This window comes from Camelina sativa, chromosome 17, assembly GCF_000633955.1.
Source record: "Camelina sativa cultivar DH55 chromosome 17, Cs, whole genome shotgun sequence".
NCBI lineage: Eukaryota > Viridiplantae > Streptophyta > Magnoliopsida > Brassicales > Brassicaceae > Camelina > Camelina sativa.
In genome coordinates this window covers 28,945,391-28,962,552 of record NC_025701.1, presented here as the reverse complement: position 1 = coordinate 28,962,552, position 17,162 = coordinate 28,945,391, and the positions used below count along the sequence as shown (strand labels likewise).

At 36.4% G+C, this 17,162-nt stretch overlaps 2 protein-coding genes across 2 annotated transcripts; both read right to left on the bottom strand.

The window, feature by feature from the left end:
* LOC104759884 (U-box domain-containing protein 26-like) lies at window positions 3,180-5,259 on the bottom strand. Its single transcript, XM_010482763.1, has 2 exons — window positions 4,081-5,259; window positions 3,180-3,333 (listed from the first exon to the last, which is right to left on the bottom strand). Exons 1-2 carry the CDS (start codon window positions 5,010-5,012, stop codon window positions 3,180-3,182), a joined length of 1,086 nt encoding a protein of 361 aa, XP_010481065.1. The 5' UTR covers window positions 5,013-5,259.
* LOC104758310 lies at window positions 10,330-10,818 on the bottom strand. Its single transcript, XM_010481147.1, has one exon. The coding sequence runs from the start codon at window positions 10,751-10,753 to the stop codon at window positions 10,439-10,441; it is 315 nt and encodes a 104-aa protein (XP_010479449.1). The 5' UTR covers window positions 10,754-10,818; the 3' UTR covers window positions 10,330-10,438.

Genomic DNA, 17,162 nt, shown 5'->3' with positions numbered 1-17,162 from the left:
TCCTCAAACCTTTGCTTCGCAACCTGGGGAAGCATGTTGTAGGTAACATCACAAAGAGAACAAAAGCGGCTTATACACTGCTCTGTGAATTGCAACAGGCAACAATGGCCAGTCCCTCTTTACAAGCTGTGCGTGAGGAGGCGGAGGTTTTTGCCAAATGGCGGTCTTTATCAGATATCGAGGAACGTTATCTGCAACAAAAGGCAAAACTTCACTGGTTGAAAGTCGGTGATCAGAATAATAAGGCTTTCTATGCCTCCGCAAAACTTTGAGAGACTCGCAATAGCATTAAAGAGATCCAACGTGATGATGGTAGTGTCGCTAGCTGGCAGGATCAAATCAAGCTAGAAGCAGAAAAATATTTCAGGGAATTCCTCTCTTTCTCGCCCACTGATTATGAAGAGTGGTCCTGTGAGGAACTTGCAGATATCCTACAATTTAAATGTGATGAGCTTGATAAGTCTTCTCTTACGAAAGAGGTGACTAAGGAGGAGATCAAGAAAGTGGTTTTTGCTATGTTGGTAAACAAATCTCCTGGTCTAGACGGATTTAATGTGGAGTTCTTCAAAGAATCCTGGTCTGTGGTGGGGGAGGATTGTGTGACTGCCATCCAATCCTTTTTCCAAACAGGGTTCTTACCTAAAGGAGTAAACTCTACCATCTTGGCTCTCATCCCTAAGAAGAAGAAAGCGCTAGTCATGAGAGATTATAGGCCAATATCTTGCTGCAATGTTCTCTACAAGATCATTTCCAAGATTCTAGCCAATAGACTCAAGCCCCTGCTGCCTAAGTTCATCTCCCCTACTCAATCTGTTTTTGTTAAGGATAGATTCCTTATGGAAAATCTACTCTTGGCTACAGAAATCATTAAAGACTACCACAAGGATAACATCTCTCTGCGGTGTGCTATGAAAATAGACATATCTAAAGCCTTTGATTCTGTTCAGTGGGGCTTCCTTCTCAACACACTGAAAGCTATGGACTTCCCTGAAACGTTTGTTTGCTGGATACAGGTCTGTGTAACAACGGCATCTTTCTCTGTCCAGGTAAATGGCGAGCTTGCTGGCTATTTTGGTAGCAAAAGAGGCCTCCTCCAAGGCTGTTCACTTAGTATGTACCTCTTTGTCATATGCATGAACGTCCTCTCCTGCAAATTGGACAAGGCTGCAAGGGATACCAAATTTGTTTACCACCCGAACTGTAAGTCAATGCAACTCACTCACCTATGTTTTGCAGATGACTTGATGGTTTTTGTGGATGGCCAACAGAGCTTTGTTGAAGGTACTTTGGAAGTTTTTAATGACTTTGCACTACACTCTGGGTTAAAAATAAATATTGAAAATTCCACCATCTATATGGCTGGTATACCTCAAGAGAAACGGGCAGAGATACTCCAGCAGTTCCTGTTTGCTCTTGGTCTCTTGCCAGTCTGATACCTTGGCCTACCTCTCCTAACGAAAAGAATGACTTCAGAGGATTTCCTTCCCCTCACTGAGAAAATATGATCACAAATCAGCTCATGGACAGCCCGGTCTCTCTCCTTTGCAGGTAGACTGCAACTCATCAGCTCGGTTATATTTAGTACAATAATTTTCTGGATATCTGCTTTTAGACTCCCTATAGCATGTATTGCAGAAATCAACAAGTTATGTTCCGCTTTCTTGTGGTCGGGTCCTTCTTTGAGTACTAAAAAGGCAAAAGTTGCTTGGTCTGAGGTTTGCTTGCCAAAAAACGAAGATGGACTAGGTCTCAAATCACTAGAGGAGGCGAACAAAGTCAGTGTATTAAAGTTGTTATAGAGGATACTATCTGCAAAAGACTCCTTATGGGTTAATTTGGTTAAGCGACATCTGATCCGCTCTGGTTCATAGTGGTCGGAAAAGGACTATACTTCTACATGATCCTGGATCTGGAGGAAGCTCCTCAAATATCGAAACACTACAAGACATTTCCACCGGGTTGAGGTTAGGATCGGTAGTTCCACTTCATTTTGGTTCGATGAATGGAGCTCGCTTGGTCGTTTATATGACAAACTTGCTGATAGGGGTCCTATAGACCTTGGAATCCCGCTATATGGTACCGTCGCTACTGCAATGAGCACGACAAGGAGGAGGTCTCATAGACAACCCTTGCTCAATCTTGTTGAAGAGGAAATACAGAAATGTCAAGTTTCATGTGTTCCAGGGGAACAAGATATGGCACTCTGGAAAGGGAAGAATGATCAATATCGCAGCAGTTTCTTGACGCAGGACACTTGGTCTCTAATACGCGAAGCAAAACCACTAATGCAGAGTCACAAGGCCATCTGGTTTTCTTATGCGACACCAAAATTTGCCTTCATTACTTGGTTAGTGGTAAAAAACAGAATATTTACGGGGGAGAGAATGCTGGTCTGGAATCAAAAGGTTAATCCAAGCTGTGTCTTCTGCAGACACCCGCTGGAAACAAGAGAACATTTATTTTTCATGTGCCCTTTCTCCCAAAAGGTGTGGAAAGAGCTAGTTGCAGGTCTTCTCAGGGACAAATACACAATAAACTTCTTCGACGTCATCTCTCTGCTCATAGGACACGATTTGGACAAAGCCACAAAGTTTCTCTTGGGTTACACCTTTCAAAACACGATTCACTCATTGTGGAGGGAGCGCAATGCTCGGCGACATGGGGAGACACCGACACTAGAGGATACGTTTGTTAAACTGATAGATAAAAACATCCGTAATATAATTTAACATTTATATTCAAAAAAAAAACAAACATGTTTTGGCTCACAATTTTCATGAAGTTAATAAACTTAAACCAGAAGAAAGATAAAGAAGCTAAGATATAATTAGGGGGAAAAAAGCTTAAAAATACCTCATTTATTTTTTATTTGGAAGTTTTATACCTGGTCTTTTTTGGTTGGAAGAAAAATACTTCATCTAATTAATGTTGGTCTAAAAATACTTCATTTTTAAAGTTGTTGGTAATTTCCTACCGGTGACTTAAGATCTGTTAACGGACGTTAAAGAATTAGTCGATGGTGTTAGTTTATAAATACACGTGTTAAATAGATATATACGACTTCTAAACAGAAATTGACCATTAGATTCTCATGGTGTGGTGGTAAGAACAAAAATTATTTTCTCAAAGAAACCTGGGTTCGAAATGACCTTTGGATTCTTTTTACCTATTTTTTGTAATTAATGGCAAATTCGTAAATACATCATCTTCTTCATTCTTATTACTGTAGCAGCGGTGGCCGGCGGTGGTATGCAACCGTCGATTAAAGTTGAACCACCAAATAGATCTGAGGTTCTTGCATATTTCTTCCCCGTCTGATGAGACAGAATTAACCTGCGAGTGTAAGAATAGCCAAACCCAAAACAAAAGGTCCAATCGCAATGCATAGGTATCTCTTCCGCTCCCGCCGCTGCACCTTCTCACTCCTTACCCGAAACTCGACCCTACCGATGTCACTCCTCCTCCTTCTCAACCCGTCACGCCGTAGCCACCACCATGCCGTCGGAGATCTGTTCGTTGGTTCAGTTGACGGTTGGACATCACTGCCGCTGCTAATGAAGAAGAAGATATATTTATGAATTTGCCACTAGTTAAAAAAAATTGGAAAAATAAAACGCATAAGCATGGATTCGAACCCGCATCAAATTGGGAAACAAACTCTTTGTTACCACTAAACCATGAGGAACTATCAGGTATGATTTGTTAACAAGTTGTATATATCTATTTAACAGGTGTATTTATAAAGTAACACCGTGGACTAATTCTTTAACGTCCGTTAACAGATGTTAAGTCACGGGTAGGAAATTACCAATAACTTTAAAAATGAAATATTTTTAGACCAATATTAATTAGATGAAGTATTTTTCTTCCAACAAAAAAATACCAATTATTAAACTTCCAAATAAAAAATAAATGGGGTATTTTTTAGCTTTTTCCCTATAATTAGGCAAAAAGACTATTGATTCCTTTTTTTTTGGTTTTAAAAAATTAACTACATAATTAAGACTACACTAAAATTTCTAACAAAGAATTAATAACGTGTTAAACAAAATGTAAAAAAAAAAAAAAAAAAAAAAANGCTCCACCGTCGCTAAACCTCTCTCGGTATCGCACCTGTCGAAATCCGCCGCGAGACGGTCGATCAAAATCCCCGGAGCTCCGGCGGAGATCGCGAGATGTCTCGTCTGTTTCACGAGGCAGAGCGCGAATATCGCCTTAATTCCGATCTTCAAAGCTCGCCGCGAAGAAATCGGATTCCTGAGAAGATCGAGAACGCCTTCGAAAATCGAATCGGATCCGGAAATCACCAATTTCAGATCCGTCGATTTGGATCCGGTCAACACCATCTCAACCAACGCCGCGGCGTTAACCCTAATTTCAATCGAGGAATCAAACAACAACCGAGTCAAAAACCCGACCCGACCCGGATCCGAAGCTACAGCCTCACACTCCGTCTCCGTCATATGCAATACAACCAAGAGAGCGAGCGACTCAGAAACAAGCTCCGACGAAGACGACGTCGTTTCGACATCGGCGAACAGAATCCTGACCAAAACCTCCCTGGCGTTATGAGCAGCGATCAAAACGCGATTCTTCTCGCTATCTCTAGCCAATCCTCTCAAACGACGAATCGCGGCGGCGCGGGAGCGAACAGAGACGTGAGTTCCGGTAATTGCGGAAGCTTGGCTGAGTAGAGACCTAACGGAGATAGGATCCGCAGGTTGTTTAGGAGTAGGGATCCGTTCAACGCCGTTGGAGCGGTTAGCGACGCACCATTCTTGGATGAGACGGCGGAGAGTGTGGTTAGGGATGAGAGTGAAGTCGGAGAGAGAGACGCGTGTGACGGGGCAAGTGGTGTTGCCCATAGCGATCCATGAGTCGATGCTGGTGCGGTCGTAGGTTTGACCTGTGGAGATGGTAACGGGATCGGACATTAGGTCGAGTGAGATTGGGCATCTGAAATGGTATGGTATTTGGATTCCGAGATCCAACGGCTCTAAATTCCCTGGCATATTAGTTTTTTTTTTGGTTCTGAGCTTTGAGGAATTTTGGAACTGAGAGAGAAGAAATAAGGAAGACGAAGGAGAAGGACCTTATCTGCGCAGGCTATGCGCCACACGTGTGGCTTTTATAACTCTTTGTTTGTTCGTTATTAGTTCTTTTGGCTAAATTTTTGAATTAACCTCAATAGGAGTATTTTTGTTTGGTTTCATTAAATTAGTTGGTTTTAAAAAAGAGACAATTAATGTAAAAATTTTCCATTCGTTATGAGAAGTTTATTACTAATATATAAATAAAATAATCAAATTGTGTTAAATCAAGCATATTTGTTATTTTAAAAAAAAAAATATTTGTAATGTGTGTTTCATTAAAAAAAAAAAGTATTCAAATAGTATTAAGAAGAGGGTGTATATGAAATATAGTCTAAGACTAAGTTTTGCTAGGTTTCATTATTATTTTAGGCCTAGTAGAGATGTTAGATATAGTGTTTGCATTTGGTTGAGGTTTTAGGTCACCTGTAATCACTTGTACTATTTTGTTCGATTCGTTCGTCATTAACACTAATGGCACTTATTCCGTTTTTATAGCCCCTAAAGGTCCCAAGTTTTAATATTTTCTTTCCTAAGCTTGGTTTTAAAAGTCGCAAGTTTTTTTTTTTTGGATATACAAAATGGGGATGACTTTTTTCTGTTGGAATAAAATATCTTACAAGTGTATATTACAAAAAAAAATGAAATCAATTAGACTAGTATATACTATTACTATGTTTTAGTATCTTAATTATTCGTTAACAAAATTAGACTAATATAATCGACAATCATACCACCAGTTGTATACAGTCACCACAACCACAAATTTATTATTATCTACCATATTTATACGACGAAAGTTAAATAAAATACTGGATCGTGTGTTGTATACTATAATTTATAATTAAAAAATTTTGGTCAAGCCAAAGTGCGAAAGACTGGGAACGAAATCAGGACCCACACGAGACAGCTCCCACTTACTTGTGTTACATCAAAGCCTATCTAATCTCTCTAACCAAAATAGATCATAACAAGACCATATAAATAGTTTGACTGTTTTGTCTTTTATAGAATAACTTTTTTTCTTTACTGGTTTCAAATTTACGTCGCTGATGGGAAATTTACACCTACCTTTTTCACTTTTTACAAGTTTCATTTCTTTATTTAACGGTCAAATCATCGAAATAGGTCAATGTTTATTGTTTAGTTTCAAATTAGGATTTAGAACTTCAAAGTTGCTTTTGTCTATAGACCTTGACAATTTTGTCAATCTTATAATATATTTCTCAATTAAAAATAAAACTAGCCACTCCTTCAATTCATTGGTAAAAATATATAGCATCAATGACATTATAACAACATTCTAAACTAATTAGAAGCTAAACAAGACGTGCATGGATTAATATATATTCTCGTGAACGTTTGTGACTGGTTCGTACTTCGTACATATATAATTAATATGCGTGATAAATAGTTTAAAAGTTAGTTTGATAAAAAAAAAAAATATATAGTTTAAAAGTTATATCCAGACTGTAACTTGTTTTTGTTGGAGTTTTAGTTTGCTTCGGCACAAATGTAATGTCGGGAAAGTACGAGAATTTACAGAATAACTATTCGAGATAAATAAATCAATATCGGATAGATGAAGACAAATATTCTAAGACAATTATATCGAAATCATATAAATTCGGGAGCAGTGATAAGATCCATGGACTTGGACCGTATTATTGTCTGTTTTCTTTCTATTTTCAATTTTTATTTTCTTTAAAAAAAATTGAGTGAAGAAGAGAAGAACAGAATCAGGCTGTCATTGGCTTGACCTCATGGGAACAAGGACAACTAAAAAAGTTTGTGATTTATATATTGTCTCTTGCCTTTGTCCATCTCTTTTTCCGTAAGGATAAATCTAGCAGAATCATTTTTTTTTTTTGTAATAATGGTGCATTATATAAGGTTATGGTGCTCATAATTTTTCATGTAAAGGTTGTATTGGAGTGTTTATGTATGTTATAATCACTTTTTTATATCGATATATTTAATTTGATGGAAAAAATGAATCTCTATTTTTACAGCATTTTTATAGGACTATTCTAAATGCGGACATGATTTTTCAGATTGTGGGCTATTCTAAATTTACAGATGAGTATTTGAAATTTTATTAAGTTTTTTTTTTTTGTATGAAATTTTATTAAGTTTTTTTATTCATGAAATATGTTATGTTATTGAAACATATCCCAGATATCGAAAACATACAGATGAGTATGATGAAATGTAAAGAAGTTCTTTATTCATGAGATTTGTTATTAGTATACGCATGTATTTATCAATATTTTTTCTTTGATATGATATATTAGACCAATTAGGTATGGATTCTGACTATTTTACGTAGCATGATGTTGCAAGACTTAGGGTTATAATTAACTGGTGATCATGTCAAAATTTTGCACACAAACACACACAAAATTGGTTATTCCTACAGTTACACATTACATACCAACCGAATAATTGGGGTCTTAGGGAGGAGAGGCACTAAAATTAGTAGAGCTCCCACGACCGTATGTCTCTACCAAATAACCAAATCATTTTAGTGGATATAAGTAATTTATTTATTTGATTTACAAATGTATGCCACGCTGACGCAGTATTACATAATTATAAAAATCCAACCACCACAAGCTATGTTTTTAAATGCCGGACTTGGCCGATATAAAGTATGAAGACTTGCAGCCAAAAAAATTGGATGAGTCAAAAGGTCAAAGAATCTTAATAAACAGTGAGGACATGAATGTTTAAAAATTGGGTCCAGCTTGGTCCAAGTGCTTAAAACAATTACAAAAGAGGTTGGTCCATCATTAATCATTAATATATATATATATATATATATGTATCTTCTTTTTGTTATATATATATATCTTTTTCATCAACTCTAAATCACATATACGATGCTAAATTGTTTTGGAATTTACTGTAATCAATTAAATTAAAATATTATTATTTAGCTTGACTCTAGCAGTTGGATGGAGTTATTCACTAATTTTCAAATAATAATTAATCCCCCAAAAAAAGAAATAATAATTCTAAAATTCAAAGAAATATTTGTTGGTTTTGTTCATAAAGGCAAAAAACGATGTCGTAAAAGACCTGTGTAGGGGACAGTGCGTTTCCCACTTCTCGCGACCCTACGGTCTCCGGTCAACCCTGCACTGTCTTTGTTGCACGTGCTTCTCTCTCCCTCACACGTGCTTCCCAGCTCATCCTTCTTTTGTTTTCGTTGTTGTGCGTCTTACAGTATTTGTTATCTTCTAACAATATATATTTTTTTTGGTCAAAATCTTCTAACAATATATAAAAATAAATATTCTCAAATAAAATATGAATTATTCCCAAAATCCTTAACAATTACTGCCACTGTCGGATGAGTTCCAGGGTCTCTTTTGTTTTCTAATAGTATTTGGGTTTTTTTTTTGTTGTGTGTGTGTGTGAGTTTTAATCTGATAAGATGGAAACAAGACGACGTTTGTGCATGCATGTTTATCTTGTTCTTGTAATGTAGTAACTCAAATTTTTTTTCTAAATGGTTCGAACAAAGGCTAAGATATTAGTTAATTCATGCATCACGAGAAAAGGTTAGTTGTCGTTTTTTCTACGAAAAGAAATATGAGTCAAAAGCTTTTGATATTATATTTAAAACACACATGAGAAAGCTTTTTGGCGTACTATGTTATGTGAGAGACTAATTTGATTTAACCTAAAAGTCTAGAACCCTATTTTAAAAAGGTTAGAGCCAATTGCGAAAATGGTCAAGATCTACTTACACTGCCAGCTAAGTAACCACATATAATAGAGAGCATATAATTGGATACAAGTATACAAAGATCATATGTTAATATTGATAATTTGATATCGTAAACTTTAATACGTCGAGAAAGGATAATCAAACTAACAGTGAATATGAGGAATCTTCTACTAATTAAGTTTTAGACGGCCCACAATAAGTAAGAAACTATTACAAATTCACAATCCACTGGACGACTAACTTGAATTGAATCATCAAAATATTGGAAAAAGAAAAAGATAATAACTCAATTAGCCCATTGAAGATGAAAAGAGAATCTTCTTCACCATCGATCACCGATGGATTCTAATTGAAGTAAAACCAAAGATGTAGGAAATCATTGGCCACGTTTAGGTGTTGTGATTGTACATATGATTAATGATCTAAGTTGGAGTATGATTTATATTTAGTTCTCTGAAAAGTTGTTATCTTTTAATGACATTATGATTAATCTAGACTACCCACACAATCCAAAATTTGAAAAATAACATCCAAGGAAGCTTCAAAGAACATGTATGATTTCACACATGTTCCTATAGCTTAATTAGTACACCATCTTACTTATGAGTTATGAGTAATGACTGCATTCCTACTGTATAGTAATATGGTTTCCTTTAATAGTGATCATTTTCATAGATGCGCACAATGTATAGAGTTATCCTATTTACGCATCGGTTTGGTAGTATGAATGATCGAACAACACTAAAATTTGCTAATCCATACTATAACGGTGTTAACATAATTCATGTACTTAAAATTGATATTAACTTACATTACTTAATAAAGATCAACACATATTTACGAGTTCATCTTTGACCCAGAAGAAAAAAAAATCTACGAGTTCATCATTTTTAAAACTGATGTGATGTAGTTACTGATATAATTGTAACATCCGTAACTACATCACAAAATGTTACAAAATGTTACAAAATGTTACAAAATGTTACATATAAAAACATACAAATTTCAAATAAACTGAAAACGATGCTAACATAATTTCGATTACAAAATGTTACATCTATAATAAGTCATTTGCCTCGGGTCGGGTGGATGAATTTGTGATTAACCATCAATTCCTTTTTTCGTTTATATTTTTAACATTCTGTTTCATTTTTCTTCTCTTTTATATATATGTTTGTTTACTATAATAAAAGACTAGTCTTTTAGTAAACAAAAACGTCATGTTCACAATTAATTAAATCTAGAAACCAATATCTTAGAAATCACCTTGCTATATTGTGTTATAGTAGGAATTCACCACAATCTTTGATATTGGGTGCTCCATGGAACTTAGAATTCACCTCCTTACTTTCCATGTCTTTTGGGAATTAAAGTTGTGAAGATCTATTTAAAGGCAATGCTCAAAATTGAGAAAAAAACGAGGCTTATAACATATTACATATCCAGTCTCCTTTTTTTTTAAACTCAAAGTAAGACTTTGATTGAATGATTATTATGCAGAGACATGTGATAGTGAAGTAAAAAAAAAAAGAGAATATTACATCTTAGAGGCTATCAAACATGGTACGTAAAGGTGTTACTATATAATTTCAATTCATGAGGTTTGTTATTTCTAGTGTCCAACACCAGGACTAGGACCAGAATCTTCGGCTCGTCCAAACATTTTGTAGCCCTTAGCTCGATGATGCCCAACCCCTGGGCTTGGCCCGGACTGTTTCACTGTGGCTAACCATGAAAAATCTTGCACCGAAGACTCGACTGGTTTAAACGAGGACATCACGCTTCCATTGAACACAGATGAATCTGTTAACTGGGTCGAGGATCTCGAACTATCCTTGACCGGTCGTCCTTCAATGGTTAGCAACACAGATCCCACCACTATCAAAACAACAAGAAACGCTATGGTGCGGTTCTTAGCCATCACCATGATGAAATGATTTGTATATATTACGTAAAACGAATTTATTAACTAATGTTGGTATGTATTTATAAACTAATGTTGGTATGGTGATGATCATGATAAAGTCTGGTATAGGGTTTAAGAGTATTTATAGTGTATAAGTAAGATGAGTATACGTGGAAAACAATTGTAGATGTATACTATTTTGTTTTTTCTTTATTTTTTGGAACTGTTGATATGCCGCCACCTCCTTTAGATTTCAAGTTTCAACAGTGAGATATCATATTCACGTAAACTAAAGTATAGAGTTTGGCTCACGTAAACTAAAAGTATTGAGTTCGGCTCCAAGAGAGAATTAAAAAATTGACGTTATACATTTACATTAATCGTTACATAATCTAAAGTATATATCGATTTTTAACGAATTTGTGGAAAAGGTGGACTGACGTCACCCAGCCATTAAGATTCAACCAAAAATTCGTACAGAAAACATAAAATTTGTTTGTTGATGGCACTAAATTTACAAGTGCACTCTAAAAAAATGTGATTAGCAATAATCTGCAAATTCACATAATTGTTTCGCCATAATGCAATTTCGGGATCAAAGGCTTTGACTATTGTTGTAGCTATCGAATAGTTTATACTGGTCATTATGATATCACATTCATTGTATCATTGTCGCGTGACTTGGGAGCATTGGGAATTTGAGACTTTGCGTTCGGAACCTCACACTTGTAAACTACTTTAACTAAAGTTTTGTATGTAATTTTTTGGAAGTTTTTCTAACAAATGGAATTATATGAATCGTTTCTTGACTTTAAACAGTCAACAGTCAAATAGCTTTACATGAGATTTGTACATGAACCTACCAACTTGAGGTTCACAAAATTTTCAGGTAAGCTTCCATTATTTTTAAGTCAAAGAATCTCTTTCATAAATCATAATAAATCATGTTTCGTGTTGTTTTAATATTGTACATATGTTTCACAAAAGTGTCCTATCAATAGAAATAATTAAACTAAATCTTGTTTTAATCCCAATCATTTAAGTGTATAAATTATAGAAAAACTTAATTATTTGGTGTATTGATATAGAGTATTATAAAAATTTATAGATTTTTTTATTGTTTGAAAATGGTAAAATGATACTCCCTATGCCCCAAACTTTATGTCTAGTTTTTTTTAATGTAATAGCTTATGATTTTTTTTCTATTGGTTGAACTTTAAAAAATGATAAAGTATTTATTATTATTATTATTATTATTGTTATTATTATTATTATTATTATTATTATTATTCTTATTATTATTACTATTATTATTACTAATATTATTATTATTATTATTATTATTATTATTATTATTATTTTTATTATAGCCAAAAAAACTTTTATAAAATGGGACCGAAAGAGCATTCTTTATAAAAGGGAGAGGGTGATAATTACTACACCGATATTAACAATAATGGCTCATCTCAAATTCTATTGTAAACACTCAAACTAATGTTTGTAAAAAAATTGAATAGTATTTTTAAAATTTATAAATATAGCCAATAATTAAATAAAATTCTCGTATATTATCTCTTGTTTGTTGGTGAACCTAGATGTATATATGCTTACTATATTTTCAATATGAGTTTTTTTCCCTCAGCATTTGCAAAGAATGTCGAACAAGGATACTACAGAGATAACTCACTTCTACTAGTGGATCCGACCTAATGTAAATTGATTTAATAAGAAGTTGATTAAACTGTCGTCATGAAAAAGACATGAAAAAGAAAAGATTCTATAAATCTTAGTTTTAAAAGTTAGTAACTTATGTGAGCACGACATATGAAACAACATGACAAAAGCAAAGTTTTCAGCTTTCGAGTTTTTTTAAAAAACTGTTTAATATTTTGGTAAGTGGGATCTCAGCTCCTAAAGCTTGCAAATAGACCATCTAGAATCAATGTCCAAGTTACTAATACTATGATGCAAGTTGAATGAGCTGGAATTAAAGATTTTAGACAAGTATATCACAACCTTTATTGATTTGAGCCTTAGACATCCACAAGCATTCAAATCAACCATTTCCTTTAACATTCATTAAACAAGAACATGAATCAATTCTATGCAATGCTTAAACTCATTTGGCTTGGAAATAAAGGCTTTGAGACAATGATGGTCTCTCTTTAGAGTAGGCCTTATCAATATCAAGGTTCTCTCATGAAAATGGATTGAGGTTTAGAAGAATGCTAAAGGTAAGAACACCTAGACACATACAAGAAAAAAACCTTGTCTACCCAAAGGCACCCAAAGTGTTTATCCTAGCAATCTAAACCCAAATGATCCTAGTGCTACCCTTTACTTCTTCTTTTCTCTTTAACCCCTTTCTCTTTTGGTTTCCAAGTCTTAGGAGATGTTTTCTTATTTGATCTTTCTAGTGGGATGGGGGATTCTTACTTATTTGCTATGGTTCTCTTTTCTTCTTATTCTTAAGACATACAAGCTTTTTGCTAGACTTTTCTTTTTTTCTTTCTTTATTTTCTTTAACTAGAACCAATTTCAACAATCTCATACTTCCCATCCTTTCACTAGACTTTTACTTAAACACATCTCCTCTTAAAGACTCTACCCTTTTTCTTTCTCTTTTCTTTCTTTTCTTTTTATAACAGCCAAGTCCCAAACCCAACAAGTGAACCACCTAGTCCTATCTAGTTTGAAAAATGCAAACTAGAACTACACAAGGTCTTACTATTGTCAGTTCAAACTTAACACTTTCTACCAAGCTCAATCCCAAAACTAGGCCTCACACACTCAAGAATAAACAAGGCTTGAAAGAAGGTTTGGTTTAGGGGTAGGGGAACTGATCTTAATGATTTAATCAGCTACTTGGATCAACAAGAGTGGTAAAAAGGAGAAAGATGATCCAAGTATGTATATGGTATCCATGAGTTTAAAGCAATGCACACATTGATAATTATAAGTCAATATTAGGTTCTTATAAATAGGAAATGGTTTCAAATCTCAACATGCTTCAATTTAGACCAAATGCAATGCAAGAATTCAAGGCTTGGTTCAATCTTATGCTTCTAACTACTCAACTAGCATCAAAGTACTATTAACTTGGGCATTGATCCTAGTCTAGTGAATAAGCTAGCTAACAAGGCAAACTCATCATAGATCCCTAATGCAAATATTATACAATCCTACATGAAACATGCTAAACAAGATCCTAATATGCAATGCAAACTACATGAACACTCTTTTTTTATAAAGATTTTTTCAAAATTTTTCAAATTTTTATGGTTTTTCTATGCCTTAGATGCTTATGCAAGTGCTAACATGATGATGATAAAAATTTGAAATAAGAACACAAAACAAAATGTCAAATGCTATCTCAAACCCTCCCCCAAACTGAAATCACACAGTCCTCTGTGTGAAAGAGATTGGATTGAGGATTCAAGATCAAAAACAACAAAACACAATATGAAATGCAATGATATTTACAAGTGAAGGTGATAGTGGTACCTTAGGGGTTGTGGAAAAAGTTGTCCACATCCATCTGCATGCTGTCATAGGAGTAGTTGGGGTCTTGTTGGTCACTTGGAGATGGACTTTGGGGCAGCTCGATGACGGCGATCGACCGCGACTCGGTCGAGTGCGTGTCCGAGTGGGGGGGTCGAGCTGGACCGCGAGTGTCAAAATGTTGACCTTGCGGCTGGCAAAACTGCTGGTAGAGAGCTGGAACCATGTAGTATTGAGGTGGGATGGGAGGGTAAAATGGATAACCTGGATAAGCAGCTGGAGGTGGGAAGCCATAGGGTGATCTGGGCTGGTACTCGGCCGAGTGCATTGGAGGTGCTTGGTCGAGTGGGTGCTCGAGTGACCCGGTCGAGTGCCTCGAAAATTGATGTTCTCGGGTACTTGAGCTCCTCTTCCTCTGATTTGGCTCATACATTGAAACTCTAGCTGGTTCCACAGGAATAGCAACCCTTGAAAGTGCTCTAGTTGAGCTACTTCTCCTCAAAGGGCTTGAATGGCTAGGAGATGAGTTTCCACTCTTCAGCTCAGCAATCTCCTTCTTTAAGCCTTTGATAGAATTAGACATGTTGGTCACCTTCTTCTTCAGCTTATCAAACCTCTTTCCATGCCACTTGCCCCATTTTTGCAAAAGAGTCAACCTTTTGGCATTCTCCCTCACTCCTCTACTATCCCTTGATGAGGGCTCATAGTCTTCAAAATAGAACTGCTCCTCTCCATCAGCTACTTTTGCATTCCCAGCTTCCTCAACTCTAGGTTGAACCACTCCATCAAACCAATGCTCCTCAGCTGGCCAAAAGTCAATGTTGGCTCCTTCTTGAATGGTGGTGAGCTCTTGGTTAGGCAATATGAATTGCTTTTTCCAAGTGTTGGAAGCTCAAAGTTGAATATGTGGTTCCCTTGATGCATCTCCTTGGCTAGGATGAGAGTAGAAGTGAGGTAGCTTGAGTCAATCCATCTTGGTGAGACCCTTTCTCCTCTAAGTGGAACTTTAGCAGCATGAAGGATTGGAGTGATGATGCCTCCAATGGTAAGTGCTCCTCTTGACCCTTTGTTCTCCAACTTTCCTACCCAACTTCTCAATTGAATCATGTGGTCAATGAGCACCATTCCTAGATCAGTCTCCACTGTGCTCCTAACAATGATGGTACCATTCCTTGCTTGAAAGATCACTCCATTAAGAGCCAAGTCAATCATCTTTAGCTCTCCCTCATTGATGTTCCCAGTTTCCTTCCTTGCAAAGAAGGTGTTGGCAAGAGCTTTGTGGAAGTACCTTAGGACTGGGCTCCTTATCCTTGAGCTCTTGGAGTTGGAGGATGAGTAGAGCTTGTTGTCTCCAATGGTTTCCCACACAGCATACAACTCTTCTCTTGGAACCATCAAACTCCTATTGCTCCCAACCTCAAAACCAAACACATTGGACTCTGGACCTTGGTTCTTCAGCCTTAACTCTCTTGCTTTCCCTTCATGATTGGCTCACTTCTCCTCACCATTGCTTCCATGCTCCTTAAGCTCCAAAATCACCTGTTTATGCATGAAAAGATGCAAATGCAATGCAACTAAACTCTAATGCATGATTGGTCCTAAAGCTATGCAATAATGGTTAAAATGGATAGCAAAAGATGCAAAAGATGTGAATAAACTAAGGGAAAACAAGGTAAAATATATGAACATCATAGTGTCCATGAACAAGATTTGCGAGAGATAGAGAGAGAGAAATAAGAGTAGCGAGTATAGAATACGAGTAAACCAAGAATAGAGAGAGAAAGATTGAAGAAGATAGAGTATAAGAGAGAGTAAGAGTAGGTTTATAGAATCAAAGATCGAAAAACTGCTCTGATACCATGTTGGGATTTAAGCGGAAGAAGTTGAGAAGGAGAGAATTGTCGGCAAGGAGAATGAGATAAAATGTTGTATTCCGTAAGCGAGTATTACAAAGGTTTACATAAGACTATTTATACTAAGGGAAACTAGGGCTACACCCTTTATTACAAATCGCATAAGAGATAAGAGATAAGGAAAGAGAATTGGTTCTTCCCAAGAGTGAAAGCGACCCCTCCTTGTTTCCTTAAACAAAGCACAACCCGTGACTCCTCTCTCTCTTCTACTCTAACGGCTACAAGGAGGATCTCGAGCCTTCTTATGGGCTTTAATGCAACCAGGCCTCCTCACTACTCCATATATTCGTAGGTGACTCGGCCTTATAGCATAACTGTACGGACGACCAATACTTGTTCAGACTAGCATGATCACTTGTCAATATGAAACACATCCTCAAACTCCTCCACTACCGGAATACCGCTAACCGTAGACTTCCCCACTGACTCTGGCATAGATATAGTAACCAAATAAGCATCATGGCCCTTCTCGATCATCTTCCCAGCCTAGATGGCCGAGATCACGAGACTCCCCGAAGTTGGTCTAATGCCCTGAAACACCAACTTCCCTCCTGGACGCTCAAACTCCACTCTACCCCGATGGCAATCCAAATGCACCATATGCCGATGCAACCAATCCATCCCGAGAATAACATCATACAACTCCACTAGACTGATAAGCAAATCCGCTGGCCATGACTCTCCTGCGATCTGAATATCAACTCCTCCAACTCGTCCAACAACCCTCAGGAATTTGCCTCCCGCAACTCTGACAACTCCTGAACGCTCCCGGGATCCCCTCTGACTTCCGCGCTCTCTGCACACTCCGGAGTAATGAATCAATGAGAAGCTTCAGAATCAAACATAACGTGGGACTTAAACCCGCCCACCAACAAGGTCCCTACACAAACCTCATGTGTTGAGAACCTAACACTTTATCACAGGAAAAACATAAAATCTGAACCGACTAAAATTCACAAAGCTTAAGTACCAGAAATTATACATGTGATCTCCCCGGCACTGGTTCCACCAGTCTC